This window comes from Armigeres subalbatus, chromosome 2 (genome assembly GCF_024139115.2).
Source record: "Armigeres subalbatus isolate Guangzhou_Male chromosome 2, GZ_Asu_2, whole genome shotgun sequence".
In the NCBI taxonomy this organism is placed as follows: domain Eukaryota; kingdom Metazoa; phylum Arthropoda; class Insecta; order Diptera; family Culicidae; genus Armigeres; species Armigeres subalbatus.
In genome coordinates this window covers 131,987,331-132,012,307 of record NC_085140.1, presented here as the reverse complement: position 1 = coordinate 132,012,307, position 24,977 = coordinate 131,987,331, and the positions used below count along the sequence as shown (strand labels likewise).

General features: G+C 36.7%; 1 protein-coding gene across 2 annotated transcripts in view; it reads right to left on the bottom strand.

Moving 5' to 3' along the window:
• Positions 1-24,568, bottom strand: part of LOC134210859 (troponin C, isoallergen Bla g 6.0101) — a 50,224-nt gene extending 25,656 nt beyond the window's left edge. The window contains exons 1-2 of one of the 2 annotated variants that reach the window (XM_062687221.1): positions 24,400-24,568; positions 6,747-6,774 (exon numbers count right to left, since the gene is read on the bottom strand). In XM_062687221.1, the coding sequence (XP_062543205.1) occupies positions 6,747-6,774; positions 24,400-24,411 (40 nt within the window). In that variant the 5' untranslated portion in view covers positions 24,412-24,568. Of the gene's footprint in view, positions 1-6,746; positions 6,775-23,736; positions 24,032-24,399 lie in introns of those variants that run through there. The other variant, XM_062687222.1, reaches the window with a different exon arrangement.
• Positions 24,569-24,977: the final 409 nt, after the last annotated feature.

Genomic DNA, 24,977 nt, shown 5'->3' with positions numbered 1-24,977 from the left:
GCACTTTTTTTTTTTTTTTTGAAAAAATGCTTAGGCTTCAAAAGCAACGCCGTTTGTAATTTTCATCCTCAGTAAGGAAAACCGATGAGAAACTAGTTTTGGTGGGCTAAAACGCCAGTGTTTGGAATATGAGTCATGTTTGGAATTTGAGCCAAAACGGTATAAGTTACTTTGATAAAAAAAAGATCAATGGCCAAGTATGTTGAAATAGCTGTCTGGTTGTCCAACAGTATCTGTTTGTTGGGTCGAGCATCGGGGTGCTTAGTTGATTTTTCAATCGTTAACAATAGTAAACGATAGCTTTTCTGATTTTTAGGCTTTGTTCCGATTTGCGAATTACAATCAAATTTAACTTTAAACTGACATATTAAAAATATCCCACGGTCATAATATTAGCAGCAATACCAATAAAACATCTATAAAAAATTATTCGATATCTGTCAAAAGTAATCTTGCTCTTCAAGCAGGTTTATTTGAAAATTATTCAACTGTCACTTTAAAGTTTAATTCGAAAATCGGATCAAAGCCTTAATGTAAGAATAGAAAAATAAAAATAAAAGTTAGCCCCCCTAGAATATTTCCTTAGTTACGTCAATGGCTACTGCAACTATTTTTGGTCGACCTGTGCTGCTTATTTGCACCGTTCAATGTGCGAAAACGATCCATAGAAAAATGAAAAACGATCTATAAATAACATCTGAATGTTCCATAAAACGCTACCATAAATCCATAAAATAGTTCGGGAGATTCCATAAAGAATAATTTTATGATCCATAAATATTTGAAAAATGATACATAAAAACTGTATTTTGATCCATAAAATGGATCAAAAAACTATGGAAAACTATGGATCATTTGAACAAAGTTATGGATCATATCACTCAAATTATGGATCATAATCACGATAAAAATTGCGCAAATTTGAATCTTATGGATCACAATATAGTATTTTATGGCTCATTTTCCAATTGTGAATCATTTGTCATACGTTCATGGGAAAATTGCAGGAATGACATTGTTTTTCTTGATCATGTTCAACAGTACATATTTTCCAATTAATTGCTAAATTTTAGCATAGTTATGGATCGAGAAATTATTCTTTATGGAATCTAAACTATTTTATGGATTTATGGTAGCGTTTTATGGAACATTCAGATGTTATTTCGACATTGTTGTTTCATAAGGGCGAAAGTCGCAAACGTAAACATTGACTTTTTCCGCTGATTTCAGGAAGATTAGAGACTTCTGGTGGTATTTTCTACTTCCGTTCGATAGAAGGCGCGGAGCTCTTCAGTTTCAAGTTATTGTTAGCCGGAAGTGATCCTAATTGTTAAGGAATTTGCAGGAGAAGACATTGTTTACGTTTGCGACATTGGCCCTTATGAAACAACTGTGTCGATTTATGGATCGTTTTTCATTTTTTATGGATCCGTCTTTATTGTTGATATTCAATAGTAAGTTTTGCCGCTGCTTATTTTACTCGATTGAAATTAACTTTCCTTAACAACTTATTGTTTCTGTTGGCTTAAACTATTTCAAAAATCAATACTGTGTGAATAGGATTGATGTTAGCTCAATATCGGGAAAATATCAGTTCAAAGCAGCCTTGAATTTAAGGACGAACCTCTGAGAACTCAATAATGGCAGTCAAGATGGAACCGCTTCATCTCACCACCCCTTGCCCATCGTTACACTCGCCATACATACAAAAAGTTCAATGCATGTCCGAGCAACAAAGTAAAATCTCAATTTGAGCTAATTACTTGTTAGAAATCTGTATTATGAATTATATTTGGAGTTCATAGAAGTTCTATTGAAAAAAAATAACACCAAACTCCCAACCTTTTATTTTTTTTCACTCCAGCATTCTAGCCTTCCTCACAATAAGACAAGATGAAATCTCGCTTAACTTTTCAATAGGTCATGAGGATTCAATATACCAATATGAAAGCATTTGATTGCAGTACTCAAATTAATTCATAGTACCAATACTATTGCAGTTTTTTGGTGAATGCGGACAGGTAAAGTTCACAATGAAACTCACGCAGTGAGGGACTCGTATCCAGTATTTTAATAAAATTAATTTAAAAGGCAAAATTTCATCGATCTTCAAAGACAATTCAAAGTCAATCAAAGACAAAAAAATTTTCCTGTGGACATTAGGCCATTTTGCCTAAAGGTCATAATTTTGACCTGCGATAAAAGTGATTGTCATTTAGCAAAGCGGGTATTTTGCATACATGTAAATTTAAAGTGTGAAAATGGAATCGTCAATTTGTATTATTTAATTTCATGGAAAAGTTTTTTTTCACATCAAAGGCAACGATATTTCTAATCGTGGAATCATCACGTATCTAAAAAGAAAATTCAAAAATGTCGAAATTGAGACAGCGCGTTTGTTGTCAAATCGGTTCTTCACGGTGTGCCTGTGACGGTTATTAACGAAAAAAAATGTCCATCCATTCTGAACTCGCCTTTCGAAAGATATAATAACCAGGCGTCTGCTATGAAAATTTCAAAATATTTCATCTAGGGAATCAAAAGTTATAGCAGTTACAAATTTAATGATTTTTGCGTTCGATATTTAACTAATATGCAACCATATATACCGTGAATTTCCTCCTGATTACATCCAAATAAATTATCATCAAATATGCAATTTGCAACTTCAACCAACTATAACCTAAAACCTATTCTTTGAATAATAGAAAACAAATAAATAACATAGGATGTTAGAGGTAATATTGTTCTAATATCAATGACAAAATAGACAATACAACTACAATACAGTATTCAAATTACAGAATTATTGAACTTCAATCTCCTAATCATACCAAAGTGTGAATATTTCTATGACAAACAAGTAACTACACTCTAAATGATGATTCTGCTTTTATTAAATATGATAATAGTTGGTAACATAGAATACCGCGCTGAAACAATTTAGTCTTTTATGGGTACTGGTTAGTTAGTAAGACAAGTAACCAACATTTAAACAACAATGTACATCATTTGTTGTCAGTTATACAACCATCATCCAGTTCTATTCAAGCAGTGGTACGAAAACGAGCTCCATTTGTAAAAAAAAATGGGAAAGGCTAGATCACACGAGGAAACCGCCTTTTCCGAGAACGGTAGACGGAATAAGCATATATGCCCCACTTCGGAACGTCTCAACAATTTAGCTGACTTGTTGAACTACGATGCAATTACTTCATAAATGAATGCATTTACTACATAAATTAACTGACACAGGGAATACTAGTATCCGACTTAGAACTAGAAGAGAAAAACCATCGCATTTTCATAAAGCCAGGTAAGAAAATGAGAGATTTTAAAAGACTGAAACTATTTAAGAAATATTTCACTGTCATGAGACGAGTTTACTACAATTCCATTTAATTCCACCAAATCGTATTACTTTAACATATACGTATTTCGACCTCAACTGTAAGGTCGTCTTCAGTATCTCGTACTTGACTCGACTCAAATCTGTTGACTTGTAAGGTCGTCTTCAGTGTCTCGACTTGAGTCGAGTCAAGTACAAGACGACCTTACACACTTACTTTTTCGCGGGATCTCAGCAAAATGGTCAACTTTTACCGAGATTCGCACAGCTGTGCCCAACAAACATGTTTTTGCCGAGATTTCTGCCAAAAGTGCTGAAAATCAGCAGATAATTTGCCAAAAATAAGCTAACAAACATCATTTTTGCCGGAATATCAGCTTCTTATTTTGTTGGCGTACGGCTGAACGGGTTTTTGCCGAGCTGCAGAAATAAAAACTAAGTGTGTACAGTTAAGGTTGAAATACGTATATGTGAAAGTAATACGATTTGGTGGAATTAAATGGAATTGTAGTAAACTCGTCTCATGACAGTGAAATATTTCCTAAATAGTTTCAGTCTTTTAAAATCTCTCATTTTCTTACCTGGCTTTATGGAAATGGGATGGTTTCCTCTTCTTGTTCTAAAGCCGGATACTAGTATTCCCTGTGTCAGTTAATTTATGTAGTAAATGCATTAATTTATGGGGTACCATAATCCGGGGTATCATTGATCAATTTTTCAATGTTTTGTAAATATTTCCTCCGTAAATTAAATGATTGCTTTTTCATATTTTTAAAACGAGTACTGCTACGTGTAGAACGTTTGAGGCTATTGTTCTTGATTATTTGATAATTATAAAATTGTTTTAAAATCTGTTTTGTCTAGTTTTTCGAATTTCCAATTTGGGGTAACTTTGATCATCAATCATTTCACTTTGTTACGTCTATAAAGCAAGCGTTTGTAAACGCCTTAAGGTAAACAATTACTTTTGAAATCCTTATACTGAGGCGAAGCGTATTGATTGTTTCGAGTAAGGCATCATGACCGCTAGGTGAATTATCTGGGTTTTCAACAATAAAATCAAAATTTTGAAACAAAAATATAGATAAACAAAGAAAATAAGATTACTTATCACCCAATTGTAGGTACGATCTCAATTTTTTGTTATTATGCTTGTTTTGAGTGCTTTTTGGCAGCTTACTGTGAGTTAACAAAATGATGTTGATTTTATTTTTCAAACTATGGCAAAAATTAAATGCAAATTCTAGTGGAATTATATTATTCAGTAGCAAATTTAGTCAAAATTAAAATACCTAACTCATAATAAGTAATCGTAATAACAGAAAGTAATACTTTATTCATCTTTTGAAAATGGTTCAACTGATCAATGTTACCCCGCTGATCAATGTTCCCCCGGATTACGGTAAATGCATCGTAGTTCAACATGTCAGTTAAATTGTTGATACGTTACGAAGTGGCGCATATATGCTTTTTCCGTCTACCGTTCTCGGAAAAGGCGGTTTTCCTCGTGTGATCTAGCCTTTCCCATTTTTCTTCCAAATGGAGCTCGTTTTCGTACCACTGCTTGAATAGAACTGGATGATGGTTGTATAACTGACAACAAATGATGTACATTGTTGTTTAAATGTTGGTTACTAGTCTTACTAACTACCCAGTACCCATAAAAGACTAAATTGTTTCAGCGCGGTATTCTATGTTACCAACTATTATCATATTTAATAAAAGCAGAATCATCATTTAGAGTGTAGTTACTTGTTTGTCATAGACATATTCACACTTTGGTATGATTAGGAGATTTAAGTTCAATAATTCTGTAATTTGAATACTGTATTGTAGTTGTATTGTCTATTTTGTCATTGATATTAGAACAATATTACCTCTAACATCCTATGTTATTTATTTGTTTTCTATTATTCAAAGAATAGGTTTTAGGTTATAGTTGGTTGAAGTTGCAAATTGCATATTTGATGATAATTTATTTGGATGTAATCAGGAGGAAATTCACGGTATATATGGTTGCATATTAGTAAAATATCGAACGCAAAAATCATTAAATTTGTAACTGCTATAACTTTCGATTCCCTAGATGAAATATTTTGAAATTTTCATAGCAGACGCCTGGTTATTATATCTTTCGAAAGGCGAGTTCAGAATGGATGGACATTTTTTTCGTTAATAACCGTCACAGGCACACCGTGTTCTTATAATTAAAAGAGGGTATTGACATCCCCATCTAACTCCCGTAGCTTGAAAATAGCCACCTTGTCCCGGGCACAGTGTTCAGATAGACCGCAGTCAGTTGCACGAGATTTCAACAATCGTCAACAACAACAATGATTTTATACGATTGTAGCTTAATAATTGAAAACATCCACAACAACAAAAAAGCATTATTTATCTTTAAATTCTAAAAAACAAATTGTTGATCTCGATTCAAGTAAAATCAATACTGATCTTATAAAATAAGTTTTGAAGTAATTAAATTCATAAATCACATTTCATACATATCCTTGATCAAAGTTGCATATTAATCAAACCTGACATTGGATGCTTTGTGGTGTAAACCTTCTTCATTTTTGACGTGTGTTACTTGGTGTTGATGTTGGCTACGCTAAAATGACGTCGTAACATGGGCCTGTATTAAGCACAAAGGTAGGAGTATGGTTCCACCTTCTATTTTTAGGCACTTTAGACAATGAATTTAATTGTTCATTGTTCATCACCACATGACCTACCCACGACATCCAATGATGTCGAAGCTTAACAAAATCAATTAACTGCTGGAAGGGCCCAGAAAACAAGAAATTTACTGTGTTGTAATTTTTTTCCAAAATGAGGAAAAGTCATCTTCAGCTAATTATGTTCGGTAACTCCCTTGTTGAACAACGAAAGGTTTTATTTTCTGAAACTGAGAACTGAAAGGTGTCGTTATTTTAAGAAGCGAATCACTAAACGCTCCTTTCGAGCGCATAGTGTCGATCGCGATTAGTGGAACTAATCTAAAATGTACTACGCGTCTTCACGCACTGTCTATAACAGCCGGATAAAAGGCGTTTTGCCTCATGAGTTTTCCGTCAGCGAAATATAACCACTTTTTTTAAATGTGAATATTATCAATAAGATTGAGATTTTTTTCTAACCTTAATATGGCATCAGCTATCTATATTGTTTAATTGTTGCATGAGGTAGAAACACCCATGAAAATCGTTATAGCTAAGGCATAAATTGTCCCACCTTCCTTTACCTTATTTTTTAGACGGGATGAGCCAACTAAGGGCTGGAAGTCTCGTTATTAAAGACAATAATAACTCATTTTTGAGCACCGATAATAATTTACCCAACCGAAGAACTACATTCCTCATTTGATTTAGCTCGCTTTTTGCTGTTGTCTACTTACGTTCCAGCTGCTGCTTGTCAAGATCCTCCTGCAAGTAGAACAAACAATATGATTAGTTCAGAGTGGAATAAGGTTTTTTTTATTATGGAAATGCAATAGATTTGCATATGCTATGTGGGCGATATCGACCACACAAGTCATAAAAGCTTTCTATTCCTGTCAGAAAAATAGAAGTCACGTTTCACTCATAAAATGAATATTTGACTCAAATGCTTTTCCGACTGCAGATATAATGACCTATTCGTACCAATCATTCATATATTCCCATGAAAATCACATTCGCAATCGTGCTCCTTTTGGGAGAACCCTTCGAGCACCTCACCAGTTAGCAGTAAAAGCAAATCCTCATCTGTATTCCGATCACCGTCATTTTGTGGGATATCTTCTTTTGGGGCAACCCACTGAAAAAAAAATCAAGTTCGGAGGCAGAGCATGGCTTGGATTCCTCCGAACAAGGATCAACTATGCAATAATTGTATCGATTTTTGTTGCTCGAAGGATGACGAAGCAATGACAGAAATGAGCAAAAGCTCACATCCAGTCAGGCGGATACCATAGGCCGGCATTGAATCACATCAACCGAACAAAGATGAATTAACAATGTTCCCATCGGAATCATATTACGAGAGCAAACTCGATTGCAGTTTTCCGCTTGAATCGTAATGTTGTCCTGCGGGACTAATACATCTCACTTAGCAGTAAAAATGACAACTGGAAAGTAAACCGGAAAATTCGATCCGGAATTCGATCTGACTTACGTGGCAACCCCAGTTTAATAATCCTTGCTCAGCCAAGTAGGAATGAAGTAAAAATAGTTGCAGCCACAGCAACCTGTCAAATGATCGTTGTCAGGTTCAACATCTCGAAAATGAAACGACTGAGCCATCAACTTCTACTGTGACAAAAAGCTGTCACTAAATGCACAGGGGGAAACGGTAATCCATTTCATCGCGCCACAGCGCGTGTCAATAGATAGCAGAGCTGTGTCAGATTCGAAGGCAGAAGTCATATTTAGAGGCATTTCTTGTTTTATGTGTTAAGACATTCGTGATTTTTCGATAGAGGATTTTTATCCCACTGCATTCCGTTGAAAATTGAACATCGATCGTATCATGAGATTCATAGATACGACCAAACTACAATTCCAACATGAAGAAAAAAAACACGTGGCACTCTCAATCGAGAGTATAGCACACCGTCCGCCCGTTTGAAACGCTGAGTAATGTTCGCGTTTCAGCAGCTCAAACTGGTATACGACATATCTCACGGCCAAAAGTCAGAGTCAAAGGATCATTAATCTACTTGTCGCGGCTAACAGAAGCCGAATTCGTCGTCGTCGACACCGCTCCCACTCACGTACTACATTGGATATCGGACAAGAAAAATTTTCTACAACCCTCCCTAACGTGCATCAGGAATTTTCACGAGATCTGCTCATTTAGATTCTGCACCACCTCCACCGCGCACCATCCCGAGTAAACATAATCATCATCAATCCTCACTCAGTATTTCAGCAACAGCATTCCATTGTCTGTTTGGTTTGCCTTGCCGAAAAACGGGCAACAATCATCAGAGGAAAAAAAATATTTCACAATAATTGAGCGTGATTATATAGCCGTTTGCTACCCCACAATATACAGTCTAGCGCGTTAGTAACTGACCAGACTGAAGCGTCGGGCAAGGGAAACAAAGAACAAAAAAATCCCTCGCCAAGAGCGATGACGCCACTTTTCTTTGTGACATTGAGACAATTTTGATGAAAACCGAACGCGATATCGTCCCAGTTTTTCCCTCGTCTATACAGTTTTTTTTTTTTGCAAACGGTTATAACCGGCTTCAGCCAAAAGATGACCGCCGGGCGGGAGTCCCATGCGATAACCGGATGTTCATCGATTTTTGAAGCAACACACGTTCCGGGGGTCGTCGGCGCGCACCTTACACCTAGTGGCTTGTAAACATTCACCGGGAGAGTGATTGTGGAAAGCAAAGGCGTAGGCGTTGGTCCACCGGATATTGACTGACGCAAAAACGGCACCGTGGCCTCAGTGTAAAAATAAAGTTCGCCAATTCACTTCAACCCGGTACTACTGGGGCCCGAACTGGATCGTCTTACTATGTGAGCAGCAACTCCTGCCTGCACTCGACCTTTAAATTATTCATTTGCATTGCTTCCACTTTGTCATACATAAGAGTTCTTCAGATACAAATCACGTCCTGAAACCCTAGTATAACTAACTCGATTGGAATGTGGCCGAGTAATAAACGTCGGGGACGTTAATAGGCGTGCTGCAAAATTCTTCTTTTTCATCTACGTTAATATTTTGCACCAAAAACATGTCGCACAGTCAGTGTTTTTGGCGGTTAAGGTGGCTCGAGGTAGTATGAAAAAAAAAAACTTATTTCAAAATTACGTTATACTTATTCCGTTCTATATGATGCCCTGGTGCTCTGGACGCAATTTTATTCATATCGGATTTAAAGAACTACGATACTTCTTCAAACATTTCACGTATAAATTTCAAATGAGTTTAATATCGCACAAACGTTGACCGATTGGGGTAAAATTTTGCACGGAATATGTTAGGATGTAAGTAGAATAGAATAAGAGAGTGGCAATGTACACTTCTCGAAATTTTGCCAATTTTCATTACTTATTTTATTGAAAATATGAAAATAATGCAATTTCCACCATTTTTTGTAAAATTATTAAGAAAGTATTAATTAATTTATTTTAAATAATTTTTTTCTCGTCCAATTGAAATTATTAAAGACATATGGGAACATTAAACCAATAAACAAATTGGACAATATCATTGTCAAAAGAGTAATGAAAGTTGTCAAATTTTCAATAACAGGAACTTTTTATATTTTTTTTGTGATTATAAAAAAAATATTTTTGATTTTTGCACCGCAGAGTTTGTTAATTACCGCATATGCACACTAAGGTGGCTCAAAAAACACTTCTTCACATTTTTTTCTTGTTCGGTTCTATTTGATGCCCTGATGCTCTGGACAAAATTGCATCCAAATCGGTCAAGGTTTTGGTGGTGCTAAACTTGTTGGAAGTTTATAAGGAAAAATATATGCAGAAAGATCGAAAAACAGTGATTCGCAGTTAGACGGTACAATTTACGATGAAGAACTATGATACTTATTCAGTTCTCGTAGAATGAAATACAGAATGTTATGCTGAAAACCGCGGAGATTTTTTTTTAATTCTTTATTAGAGTGATTTTTAAGTAAGGTACAAAGTTCATCACTTTCGGAAAAACCGCGAAGAAATTAGTGTTTGCCCGGTGAAATTATGAGAATTTCTTTCCAGTGGGATTGGAGCAAATTTAGTTTTTTTAAGAAATAAATTCACACATACATCACTCCAGTAAAATGCTAATATCTTTGCCCAAGTAATTTACCAGAAATTTGAAAATTATTCTTGCTAGTTCAAATTTTACTTTTTGCGCCTATACAAAGTTTGTCGTGGCGATCCTAATAAACTAGGTCAGATTTATTTTATAATGCTCCTTTCTCATCATTAATAACAATCAAATGACTAAATCTTGCAAGAAAACTTTACTTCCTACTCATAAATGGCTGCAGAAGTTATCGCAGCGAATAACTTTTCTGGTGCAACCATCGCTGATAGCCAACACAGCTACCTACGCTATCAATCCCCAAGTCCATATCATGTTTTGTTATTAATATCATGTATTATTGTTAATGAGCTATTCGTGTAATTTTCTATCGATTTGAAGAAAATTCATCTTGCATCAAGTCTCTTCTGTTAAATATGGTGGTCATGACAAGAAACGATTCACGTTTTTTTTTTCACGAGTAAAATTAAACATACGCGATTGGGAAAATACACCATTTTGTTGATTAGGTAAAATTTCATAGAGGTTGAATGATCTGCACTGCCGTTCTACGCATAATTGTCCCATGTTACCTTTGATGAAAAAATCCAAACTCGAGTCAATTTGTCCCACCAATTCAAGAATCGATTCGATCATGAAATTTAACAAATAATTTTGGGATGTTATGAGCGTAGGCAACACTTTTCCAGGACATGAAACGAGTCCCTACTCATTTGAACGGTGTTTAGCCTCTATTATCATCAGACAACAACTTCATTTTTTCAGTGGGACAAATTGACTCGAGTTTGAGATTTTTCATCAAGAGTAACATAGGACAATTATGCGTAGAAGGGCAGTGCAGCAATCACGCCAACCACCATCAATGCGATGGTTCCGCTCTCTGCGGAATTCCGATCATAATAGCTCGCGCATGTCGGAAATAAGCGTTTTTGTATTTAATGAAGTAAGCACTTTTATGTGTTTAGATGTAAATATAATGTGCACTCATAACTATTAATTAAAGGGCGGGACTAATTGGATTACTTTATTAGGTACAAGAAAGCTGCTTTCCGGCGCGTGCCAGCCATTTTGATCGGGATTCCACAGAGAGCGGACGGATTCTGAATTTGGGTATGAGCTGTTAGTTAATCAAAATTTAACCCAAAACGATTACAAAACATTATCACTTGGCATCTGACTGGAGTTTAATCACCGTGGAAACTTATTTGTTGTTTTAATTGGCTTTTTTCGGTGACAATTAAATCAAAACAGCAAATTTAGCGTTATGCGTATCGACTTACTACACTTCAGCCATCATCAGACGCCCAAGATCACATTTATTACAATTTTCACAATCAAACAATAATTCACACAAAATACACTTACTACTAGCTGGCAACCTCCTAGCTGTTCAGTCAGACAAACATAACTATTTTTCTTTCTTTCCTTTCTCGCTAATCTCTACCACCCAAATCACAACCCATCGATTACGTAATTTTTCTCACTCTCAGTCATTCTTCCATTCTCTCCTCCCAGGTACTCTTCTCAATTCCGCCAATAGACCGTTGTAGGTTGTATCAAATATACCACGGAATTGAGAAGAGTACCTGAAGAAGAAAGTGAAAAGAAAAAAAATTTATTTAACACGTCACTAACAAATCTGGCATCTGTTGGTCCGAGCGACGGTCGCCGATGGGTGGTTACTGTAAAAAAGTTTCCACTAATATGGCGTCTTCATCAATTTGGCTGTCGTCGACGGAAAGTAAGCTTTTCGGGCAACATTGTATGATATTGTTTCTATTATCATTGTCAATTAAATCTATTCTTCCGGTTCTCCATTTTATACAAAAGAAGGTTGATCCGAGAAGAATTTTCTTCAAAGCGCAAAACTTAATCATTTGGCGACGACTAAAAGCTGCCTTCGCTAGCAATCACAAGCGCGCCTTGGAGAAAGATGATGCAATAAGTTTGTTCGAATGAATGCATTAGCAGCAGTCAAAGAAAATTTCCTCAAAAGATTCTGATTTTGTTTTGTTGTTGTTGGGGATTGAAAAGTCGTATTATTGGAAATATGTTGGTTCTTTGCTGGGCCATAGGAGGTAATGATGCAATAAATTTGAATGGATTGAATTACTAACAGCAAATTTTGCAATCAACCCTTTCTTTCCAGAAATTGCTGGTCCTGAGAAGAACCATTTTTTCCTCAATGCGCCTTTCCAATCACTTACTGCAACCAAACGCTTGTCACAATCTTTGCGTTCGGAGACGAGCCAGCCTCGGGCTGAAAGTCTCCCTAATAAAGACAATAAATAAAAATCTTTGCGTTGAAATTTCACTTCATGCTGTTACTGTTCGACGGCTACTCGATAACATTTCGCTAAGACGTCAAAATTTGGAATAAAATTTCAGCATCGTAACTGGTGGCGCGGGATCATAACAGTGCTAGTTTGTAGTCAAACCATTCTTCACATAAAGTGCTAGTTTGTTGAGGTTGAATGTTCTGCAGCAACACGCCAACCATGTTACCAGCTGCTACCGTGCTGCTGTGTACGCTCCGTTGCGTCCACTCTGCGTGAAATCTTGTTCGAATTGAGGATTTGAGCCAAACCCGGAAGTTGCTTGTTTTTGATGTCTGTGCTTGCGATGCATGTACGTAATTGGTTGGTTTACCTATTTTTAACTTTTTATCAATTATCGATAACAAATAGGTAAAATCAGTATTTTCAGAACAATAGAAAGAAGCGTTGACTCATCCATGATAGAACAGCTGAGATACTAGCGTTCAAAGTCTATCATATTTTCGTGATGGTCTCCGATTTTCGCAATCGCAACGTGTACCTCAATATAGAAAACACGGACCTACGTCCTACCTCAAAAAAATTAAATAAAGTTTGTTTATTTTGTATGCACAGACGTGTATAACACTTTACGGAGCCACGGCCTTGGAAAAATATAAAAAAGCAAGAAAATTGATATTTTTTTCCAGCACTATATTCACCAAAAATAAGTTGGTCGACCGATTATGCTGAAATGGTCAAGGACTAATACACAATATGTAAGCCTGGTAGGCGCATAACTATTTCACTTTAATTCGTTAATAAATGCGGGAACTTTTCTCTTAAATGAACCCATAAGATTTTGTACAAGTCGTTAACCAACATTTTTCTGCTTTGAATCTTTTCCAACAAACAAATTAACTCATTTTATTGTCTCAGTCGATTATTTGACTTAATTAGGGTCAACTTTGTCAAAGAACCCATATTTTTGACGCGTCTAACTATTACAAAAATCGAAAACAAAAAATCAAGAAAGTGCTGCAGCGTGAACCGGTTTGAACAATGAGATTGTTGCTCTTCAAAAATGTAGCAAATATAAGTCCACAATTAGATTTTAGCACTTTTCTGATTTTTTTTATTTGATGTAACAACAAAACAATTGGAGCAAAGCATTTTATGTTCCATAATGCAAAATTTTGTATGCCTCCGAGGCTCTTATGTTTATTCAAGGCCAATATCTTTGGATCAGCCGCAACTTCTGTGATTTTGGGGGAGTTGACATAAAATTGGATTCCTAGCATCTTTATATAAGATGTGGATTGCACAATGGTGAGTGCGAAATATTGTCTCGCGTACGTCCTGTTCCTTTTTGTGTATTTTCGAAATTACTGGAAAATTCGCAATGAAACCCAATCAACCCAGGAAGTGAAATGTTGTTGGCTTTTGAAAGTGATTTATTCATACACCCTTACTGCCGTTCTACGCATGCTTGTACCAAATTCAAAAAACCACAAATGAAAAAATGGCATTTGAAATTGAACACTAATTTTCATTGCTGGCGTATAACCATAATGCAATATAAGATTATTACATCACAGAACCATTCAAAAGACTTAATTTAATTGAAATCATTCTTATTTTTCACTCACAAATAGAATTTACGACAACGATCATGAAAATAGTTTGGCGGGACAGTTATGCCGAGAAATAGAGCACTTGTTTTATGGTTTCTACGCATATCAGCCCCGTTCAATGCATGATTTCGTGAATGACTACTGCGATTGACATATTTCTCCACATGCTTTATCTATGGAAGTGAACCTGCCACGTGGTTGAAGTGATTATGTCGCTTAGAATGAGTATTGTACAAATTGCCCCCATTAAACCAGTGCAACATGCTAAGATTGCATGATCTAAACAGAAAATGCTATTTCAATGTGTGTTGCCTCATAAAATAACAGAATCCGCCATAATGATGAATTTAATCATCGCAAGACAATTATGCGTAGAAATTAAGCAACGGGACAAATAGACTTGATGTTGTTTTCAATGATTTTCCGAACAAAGTTCGAAATCTGTTAAAGTTCTCTAAAAGTATACATCAAAATAGACTGCTCTATGGTGAAAAGTCAAAATCCACAAAAACTAACATGGGACAACTATGCGTAGAAGGGCAGTATATGACCCATATAAAATAAGCGTTTATAGAAAATTTAATCAATTTTATTGCTTTTTCTTATTCTTTGTGGAATTTTTTTATTGCTCTTTTTTTTGTGAAAAAAATATTTTGTGAAGATTGAAAATTGAAGAAATCAAGAAGTCTATTTCTCGATCTTTGAACCAGAATTAAGCATATTCCCCGATCTAAACCAGAACATCTCTTGAAGAGCTATTGGTTTTCTATCTCTGAAGGCATACATCTAAAACTAGCTGCCGTTGAAGAAAGGTCCTATCTCGTCCAGGACATGGAATTGAAACTTGGTGAGAGAATTTAATTATATATATTTACCAAATTATATTGAAACTATATGATTATCTTCTATATCAGCGGTTCTCAACCTTATTCTTGATAGGTACCCCTTCGAACTTTTGCATGATTTGAGGTACCCCCTCTTGAAAACATAATTCCGAGCCCTTTGAAGGGAAGCTTTTGAGTCCCTTTAGAGTAGGTTTTCGCGCCTCTTTATTAGAGGCTTCTGAGCCACTTGTAGAGGCTTCCAAACCTCTTGAAGGCGTTTATCGAGCTACTTAAAAGGAAGCTTCCATTGCATCTTGAAAGAACGCTTCTGAGCCTCTTGATGGTATGCTTCCAAGCCTATTGAAAGAAGAATTTTGAGCTTCTTGAAGCGAGGTTTCCGAGCCTCTTGAAAGGAGGCTGCCGAGCCTCTTGAAAGAAGGCTTCCGAACCACTTGAAAGTAGACTTCCGAGCCTTTTGAAAGCAGGCTTACGAGCCTCTTGAAAGAAGGCAACCTAACCACTTGAAAGGAGGCTTCCGAACCTCTTGAAAAAAGGCTTCCGAGCCTCTTGAAAGGAGCCTTCGATCCTCTTGGAAAAAGGCTTCAGAGCCTTTTGAGAGGAGGAGGCTTTGAGCCTCTTGAAAGTAGGCTTCCGAGCCTCTTGAAAGGAGGTTTACGAGTCTCTTTAAAGGAGGCTTCCGAGCCTTTTGAAAGAAGGCTTCTGAGCCTCTTGGAAGGAGGTTTCCGAGTCTCTTGAAAGAATCCTTCCAAGCCTCCTTCCAAGAGGCTTCGGGGCCTCTTGAAAGGAGGCTTTGAGCCTCTTGAAAAGCGGCTTTCGGGCCTCTAGAAAGGCTTTTTGAGAAAGAGGCCTTCAGGCTGCTTGGAAGAAGGCTTCCGAGAGGCGTAAAAGGATGTTTCTAATCCTCTTGCAACAGAAGCAACCGAGTTTTAGTGAAAATGTTCCGCAGCCCTTCATACATTGTGCTGGTTGTGGAAGGCAGAATTCAATTGGGATTTATTGATTGCATTACATATTATGTACAATATAAATTTTTGAAATAGAAAATACACAATTATCAAAACTTTATCAATGAATTTTGTTTGGAATTGTAATATGTCCGCCATTACGCATTTTTGTCCGAGGTACCCCCTAGGGCCAGCGAAGGTACCCCCAGGGGTACATGTACCCCAGGTTGAGAACCGCTGTTCTATATAATAAAAATGGGTTGAGATTTCTTTCCTGACGATTTAAATAACGAACGGGTTGACCGATTTGCAAGATTTTTTCCCTAATCGATTCGTTTTGGAGTCCACAAAATTTGTGTACACAAAAAGGCAAGGGGTAACCAACTTTAAACTTTCGACAATATTCCGAAATACTAACAAAAACTAGCGAAAAACTACGTCGTATCTATGGCAAACTGATCGAAGAGCCCTGGTTAAGAAAACATGAAACACAACGCCACACAGTCGACACAGTCCACCCCGTTTTAGGCAACACATAATTTCTGTCTCCTTCATATTCTAAAAAAATCACTTAACAACTATTTCTATTACTAATACTTTTTGGACAATCTCTAGGGCTTGATGGTACAAGGAATATGAAATGCAGTTTGAAAGTTGTCTAGAATCTGCAGACAGTAGAAATCAGATGGTTACAAAATGAAGGAGCACTGTGTTTCAACAACTAACTGGCAAACGCCATAACAACCGAGTTAGCAACCGTATCTTTTTTTGAAGGAAATCATGGATACTAGAAATATCACCAAATACGATTGCTGGACAATGAGTAATCCTATCTCAAAGTTTAGAGTAAGTTACCCCTTGCAAAAAGGTGTTGAATTTAACGAGGAAAGGAAAAATCATTGGAATACAATTTTTAGTCAGCTATTGAGGAAAACAAAACAATCACACAGAAATTGATCTAGAGTGCGGTGCTGCACATAGTTCAGTATGTGACATTTGCAGCACAAACACCCGGGCAAAGCTGGGTATGTTTCGCTAGGATACCATAAAAAATCATCAGGGCACCCGATTGAAGCCATCTATTGGGTCAATCTGGGAAACGAGGGCTAGGTTATATTATTGCATGTACGAACTTTCTTCTGTAAGGAGATTATCTATTCATCCTGTGGATTCGCATAAGTGTCTATGCTTATGGGACCACCCACCCATTTTTGGCCCTTCATACAGGAGTCTGATGAAATACAAATAGTAGTATAATCATGACCAAATCGTTTGTCAGATATGGCTAGTGCTGGCAGGTGCCTAGCTACAATAAATGGTAGTATCATCATCATCATAATCAAAAAATATTTTGTGGAAATTTTGTAATTGTTTATTGGTAACATTGATTTACTTATGCAAATTTTGTATTTTTTTCAATGAAACCTTTTTGATTTCTTTATAGAAAATTCGTCTTTTATAATTACAACTTTGCTTTCAAAAGTGCTAATATATTTTTGTTATTGTTTATGGAAATTTAGCATTAGCTATGGATTTTTTTACTTGTTGCGTATACGCTGATTTCCTGCCATAGAGCTATCGGGCATTGAGTAACAATGAGTCATATTAAACCAATCAGCGCAATTTATTTAAAGATTCTTAATACTTTTGTTTTTACTTGCACACTGTTATTTAAATCATCTATTTCATATTGGAAAGAAGTACAATCTTTTCTCGTGCGCCAGAATATTCCGGACAAATTCGCAATTAAGGACAAGCCTCCCAGAATCCAAAACTAAATTCACTAATAACAGTTGTGCGTTGCTTCCATTCTGAGTGGTATGTCCTTGAAAACGCGAGTAGATAGACATTTGGATTCCGAGAAGCTTGGGCTTAAGGGAGTTAAAGCCAGAGAGGTGCAAATATTATTTTGGTCAACTATGAGTTGATTATAGCGCAGCGAGAAATGCTTTGGCGTTACAGATTTTTGCAACAATAGCTGATATTGTTCTTACGTTATCTTCTTCTTCTTTATATAAAAATGAGTTTGCATTTCCTTTAGGGCAATATAACTCATGAACGCATGGACCGATTTGCAAGATTTTCCCACTAATCGATTCGCCTGGGGCTCCGCAGTGTATATATGACCATATGGAAGAGCGGAAAATTTGATTGAAAAAGTTGGATAATCATGAAAATGCAACGGTCTGGCGTATTGTGAAGAAAACAATCATGCTCACACTAAAATCGATCTAGAGTGCGGTGCTGCAATGTGCTCAGCTATTGACAGTCTGAACTTAAAAATTTCAAACCCGAGCAAGATCGGGCGGGTTCTACTAGATTTTTCTTTTCTATATATAAAAATGAGTATGCATTTCCTTTGAGGCAATATAACTCACGAACGGATGGACCAATTTACAAGATCATCTTGGGATCAGCTGTGTTTATGTATACAAACAGTTTACAAATTAGATGAGGTTAGTTGAAAAAATAGTAAAAATACTATATTAGGGCGAGTTGGGAGGAAACCTAATGCGAACGCGCGGAAATTGATCTAGACTGCGGCGTCGAAAAAAATAATCAAAAATTGACATTTAGAACGCTAAAAGACGCGAGCAGCGCAGGGTACGTTCTGCAATCTATATACATAAAAATGAATTTCTGTCTGTCTGAACCTTATAGACTTGGAAACTACTGACCTACTGATTTTGAGGCCGGGGAAGGTTCTGAAGATGATTTGAGACCCCTTCCCGCTTTGGAAAGAGGGCTCCCATACAAATGAAACACTAATTCCTGCATAACCCGAAACTAATCAGTGAATAAATCAATTTTTTTTAGTTCTTAATAAATATGAAATATCACAGAAAAATTGTACCCATTTTTCTCGAAACTGTCACACTCCTTTGCGTTTGACCTCAATTACAGTCAAATAATGAAGGGACCATCGACTCATGGAAATATCTAGATGTGGAATAGAAAATCCTTGGGAAGCCGTTTGAAGGGACCATCGCAGTAGCCCAGAAAATATTTTTTTAAAACGGCAAAATTTGCTTCCACGAGTCAAACATCGACTCATGGAGGTTTGACTGAATGTGTTTTATATTTAGTATTTGGATGTACTTTGGACAATCTGGTAGGCCTGCTTTCTAAACAGATATGCAATTGTAGATTGCGTGTGGCTTATTCGTGATCTAGTAAGTATGGACTAGTTTCGGCAATTCCTAGAGAATACTTTTCTGCAAGGAATGACATTGTTTTTGCATTGCCTTAGTTTGTTGTTTCTGGTAAGTTGCCATTCCGTTTGCCATTATTTGGTCATTTTGGTTCTGATTATCGTTTTTATTTCCTTCTGGTTCACTATTGTATTCGTAATAATGTTCAACCTTAGGCCTGTGAAATGCTATTTATGCTGAGTTGTGAAAAAAACTTTTTTAAAACCGTACTCGTGAGCATTTCGATCTTTGAAGGAAGTACCATATTAAACAACGAACCACAAAGCAAAAGATAATTGACTTTGTCGAACACTTTTGTTTTTCTTGCAAAAAAAATTGCGACTGAGCTAAGAATTGAACCCACACTCCACATCAGAATGCGATTGAATCACAGCAAGTGGATGATCATGGAGATCTGATGTATCGAACCCATCAGCAACGGCTGGCGAGAATTCAACCATAGCTAGAATGGCGTTGATAGCAAAGTTATCAATGGCAGCCATCGATGGTAGATGCTACCAAAAAAAATCCACTTTGGCGCAGGCGTTTGCAGTGGTTAATCAGCTAGTGAAGTGCACTCAAGTGAAATTTTTCACAAAATTCGCAAAATGGAGAACCTATTTTGCAACGTTGGCGTCGGTAACGGTGATTCATAGAGTGGCCATCATAAATGGAAGGTGCTCTTAACTCTTACTTTCTTGTAAGAATCAAACTGTTAAGTGATTGCTTTTAGTCACTGGAAAGGTGCATAGTCTATTCCAGATATGTTGAAATGAGTTTGCATTTCCTTTGACGCAATATAACTCACAAGCGCATGGACCAATTTACAAGATTTTCTCACTAATCCAGACCTCTTGAAGTCAACTGTGTTAACGTATACAAAAAGTTTGCAAATTTGACGGGAAAAGTTGCAAAATAGTCAAAACAATATCAGGACGAGTTGGAAGAAAACCCAATGCGATCGCACAAAAAATGATCTAAAGTACGGCGCTGCAATAAACTCAACAATTGACAACAATTGACAAAGAATGCAAAATAATACAACCCGAACAAGGTCGGCAACAAGTTGACAACAAATCCGTTCTATTTATGACCACCAGTTTTTGGATCACAAAACACATTTAGAATACAATATTATCCCGGCCAGTACTGAGATTTTCATTTTCATTGAGAGAAGTCACGCGATATTTACATTCTATTCTCTCTTGATTTCAAAGAAAACAAAAACACTGAAAGGAATGCCACTACATTTTCACGGATTTTTATTTCATGAAAGCGCATCAAACTACTGCAAATAAGCTGTTTCTTCTTCAATAATGTTACTTCTAACTCGAATACAAGGAACAATATAATCATTTTATCGACTAGTCATCGTTATTTGCACAGATCTATCCAAAGTATTTAGAAATTTGGATTTCAAAACCAAGCCACATTCCCATCATGGCTGCTTATGATGTGACAGATGACCGAGAACCCGCTACATTTTCATTTGGTCTCTTGAAAATGAAAATGCAACTGCTTTCGCTTTCACATGACAATCACGAAAACTAGCAGTACTGATCCCGGCTTTATCACCCCTTGCTTGGTGAATTTCGGCGTTATAAAACGGGGAATGTGACAAAATCGTTTTTTTATTCCAATGTCACAAATATGAATCAGTTTGTGCCTTGGAAAGGCAAAAAGCGTAAATGGTATCTGTTATTTCCTGTCGAAAAGACATAATAAACCAAATGCGCTGAAAGATTTTTCATGAAAATCATTGTTGCTTGCCATATTATTTACGATACGAAAATAAGAAGAACGATTAAAATTTTCAAAACTATTTGGGTTGATAAAATCGGGTCAGAAACGTGATAAAGTCGGGTCGAAAACGTGATAAAATCGGGAGTAGACAAGTTTGGGGAGTGCATAATCGGGTTTTATTCTTATTCTATTCTTCTTCTGTTCGCGGTTGACTGCCTATCATCATGATGCTGAGTTAAGGGCTAGTGCCTAAGACTATATGCCAAAATCAGGTCAACACCCTATCAATTTGTTCGTTTTCGGTATCATTTGCTATTTGCGGAGTGCATTAAAGGTCGGTTTGTTGAAACCAATTCAGTAGGTAAGATTCTTCACCACCAAAATGGGTTGTTGAGATAAGCCCATCACTTATTGAATGAGTTAAGCCCGGCAGCCGCAGATGTTTCACAAACTAATGGAAAATATTTAACAAATTGAACAGTTAAAGCAAATGAGCAAATGCAGGCGTAACCTGTTGGTTACTTTTCGGGATATAGCGGTCCTAAGCGATCCATTTAATTGGATCAAATGAGTTCTGGAAGACGTCTCAAAGATACTACAAAGTTTGAGAAATTCTACACAATCTCCCATGAATAAGAAACAAGGAATTTTATGTTTGAAATTGAAAAAAAAAATCCAATTTTTGTTTTAGAAATTCCGAACAATTGGCCTTGAAAATCCCGAATGATTTCTCGTGATACTGGAAACTCCAATATTTTGTTTGCGAAAATACCGAGGTGTTTCCGTAAAAAATTGAAAAATCACCCGTGGACCAGAGATTCTCTTTCCGATAATTTTGGGAGATTTTCCAAGGGAATTCTGAAAAGTTTCCCTTAAAATTAAAAAATATTTTCCGTAGAGAAGTTTTGAAACATTTTGAAGATTTTTCCATGAAAACTATGATGGACTTTCCGTGGAAATTGCAAATAATTTTCCGTAAAAACTCTGAGAAAATTGGAAGAATTTCCCGTAGAAGTGTATCAGATTTTTTCCTTTGAAAATTCCAAAGAATTTTCAAGACAATCTTAAGAGTTCTCTCATTAAATTGAGCAAAATTTTCCGTGGAAATTGGAGAAAACTATCCTTTAAAATTCCGAAGCTCCAAAGAATTTTTCGTAGGTACAACGGAAAATTTGGAAAGTGCAAGAAAGTGTGAATAAAAAAAAAATGCGCATTAAATCAATGTAAAAATGCTAAAGAAATAATCCTTTGAAAAATCTATCGACTATTAAGGATTTCAAATATTTTCTGAAAGGAGTTATCGGTATCTAACTGAAGATTCCTATGAACAATCCTCACGGAATCCAAAACTCAAGGGCATCTCATTAAAAACGGATACCGGCGACGCAAGAAAGCTTTAATTATAAAAATTACAGTTGGAAGCAACGCTCCATATTGAGTGTTGTGCCCTTGAAAACGCGAGTACATTTAGTTTTGGATTCCGTTAGGATTGTCCATAAAGAAACTCTAAAAATTATGAGATTCTTATCATAATTGGATATTGGTTTTTAAGTACTTTATTGAGGTGATTTTTTGAATAAAATTAAAGTTTAACACTAATAAAAAAGATAAGGTCTTATGAAAATAGGACAATTTCTATTTTTAGAGATATTTGTTTACCAGAGAGTTCCTCAGATATCGAATAGGTATTCTCGTTGGTGTAATTCTGCTAATTGTGGTTAATCAAAACCCTTTTCCCTGCTTCCAGGAAATCAGATTAATGCTCTCCTAATCTCACCTATTTAAGATTTTGCTTGTGGAGAGCATTTTTTGTTTCTGTGACAACAATTATCATCGTTATAACATGATGTTTTTGTTGTTATGTTTGTCGATTTTCAATTGTCACGTTTTGTTTTAGATTCGCAAATTATCGCGACCAAAATAAATTCTAAACTATTACAAACAATTTTTAAGGAACCTTCAAATCCTTCATAATACTCTTCAAAATATTATGAAATCAATTCATTGGCAGCTATTATTAATGTTTTAGACGTCATACCTTACCAATATGGTAGTCTGCGTATGTAAATGAATTTGTGTCACTAAAGAAAGTAGATTATTAAAATCGTATTTCAATGTGCATTTATATCTGTTTTTCAATTGCAACATAAATGCACATATGGTTAGTTAACAAACGCTGTTAAACGTCAAATGGAGTAAATGTTAGAAATCACACACATGCTAAACCAAGCTTGACATTTGTAGCCAATTATTAAATTAACCTTGAACAGTTGAGATTTTGGGTAAACACATTGCCAGCTAAGTTATCCATAGATTACAATGTAATTATTCTAACATTTATGATGTAGAAATCAGTATTATTGCCGTTGAAAAGCTAAAAATAGAATGTTCCTCGGTGTACGAGCAAACTGTTGCAACTGTGCACCGTTCTAACCGGGCCACTATTTCCAGATGTCATTGCAGTTATTAATCTCGATTCGAATCTTTCCAATGACGTCCGTGGTGGCGATAGAAGCAGTTGTATGAAGTATAAATAAATTGATCCTGTTCGAGGAGCGAATTTCCCATTTCCCCAACTGGTGCATCACTTCCCCCCTCAGCCCACATTCCGCCACTGGAATCAAAGCACACAAACTTATGGTACGACACGAAAACAATAGAAATGAAAGAACAAATTACACACAACAAATGAAACCAACCGGAGCTCGACCGGCGACCCCACTAGCATCGATCAGTAGAAGCCAACCGATTAGGAACACGGCGAACACTTTCTTCACTACTTCCATGCGGTTCGAGACGTTCCGGTCCGAGCTCCGAACTCCGCTGGTGTTGCAATCGATGCAATTCTTCTTTGTATCCAATTTGTGCGGTTCGTTTGGTTTTTTATCCAAAAGGGGCCAAATTGGAGCAAAATTTGTTTCACAAGTTTGCAAATAAACAGACGCAAGTATAAACGTAACTAAGTTAGTCGAGAGCAAGCAGTTTGTTACAACAAATGCACACTAACCATTGCTGCTTTTTTCTGAACTAAGAGTGAGTGGTGGTTCGAGCGGACGGAACTTTTATCAGCACTTTTTTTTTGCTAGTTTGCACCTGAGCACACTACGGGCCCGACTCCCGACTGTTGGTGAGATGGATCTAGAACTAGATTTGACCGAATGGCCGCCTGCCGAGCAGAATTTTATTGAAAGGGTTCCGCCGACTTGGGCACGGCTCGCACTGGCACTGAGGTAAAAAGTACTATAAAATTTCACAAATTTATTCGCCAAATATACCAACACATCGACCGCGGCATGGATGCAATTTGGCTGCACTTTTTGAGGGTTTTCCACGGTGGTTTGAGTGCACCATGCTGCAGTGCTCTACCGCCACTACATTTTATAGTTGTTTCAAATATGAACGATGGTCGTCGGCGTTTCTTCACAAATCTTGGTATATTCATGGTGCCCCGATCCGGTGGAACCGTTTAGCCGTCCGATGAGCGATTTGGCACGGACGGAGGCTTAACTTTTTCGTCTTCAGACGCCGTAGTAGCAGGTGTGTCGAGGTGCAAAATAGAAAGTCGAAACGTGCCAAAAAATTCCGTCATCGTTCTGCCCTTCCCGAAACGCTTAACGGGAAAGGAAGTACACCGGGAGGCTGAATTTCACATACGAACGATCATACTTACAATGGTAGACATGATTAATACAGCGATTAATTTGCACTTTGCGACGAAAAGTTGAAAAAACGGACGCGAGCTCGCGGAGACGGAAGACGCGAAGTTCCGGAACAGCACAGTGGCACAGAACCTTGTTGGCTTAGACGTGGACCGTGGTCAACACTAGTACAGAATGGAGCGCTCGGCTGCCGATCGAGTATAGTTATATATAAGCTTCTTTTCCGTTTTTCTCGATTTTCCAAGCTCAGCGTCGATCTCGATACCATGCTGCTGCTGCTGATCCGCCCCCGCGCAATCACACATCATCAGTTAGGGCTATCCCGGCCTCTTACATTCCTACTGTTTTCGTACACTCTGGTTGTTCCACCCGTATCTCTTCCACCTCGTTTGAACGTCAGCTTGAGCGAAATTGTTTTGTAATTTATACAACTTAATGAAAATTTATTTTAGAATATCTCCTCAACCCTATTATTATACGCATTCAGCTTTATTCGAACCCAGGTTTGTTAAAGTACAGCAAACCTTCACATATCGATCATCCACAGATATGGATCTAGATGACATATATGGAAGATTCCATTATTTTG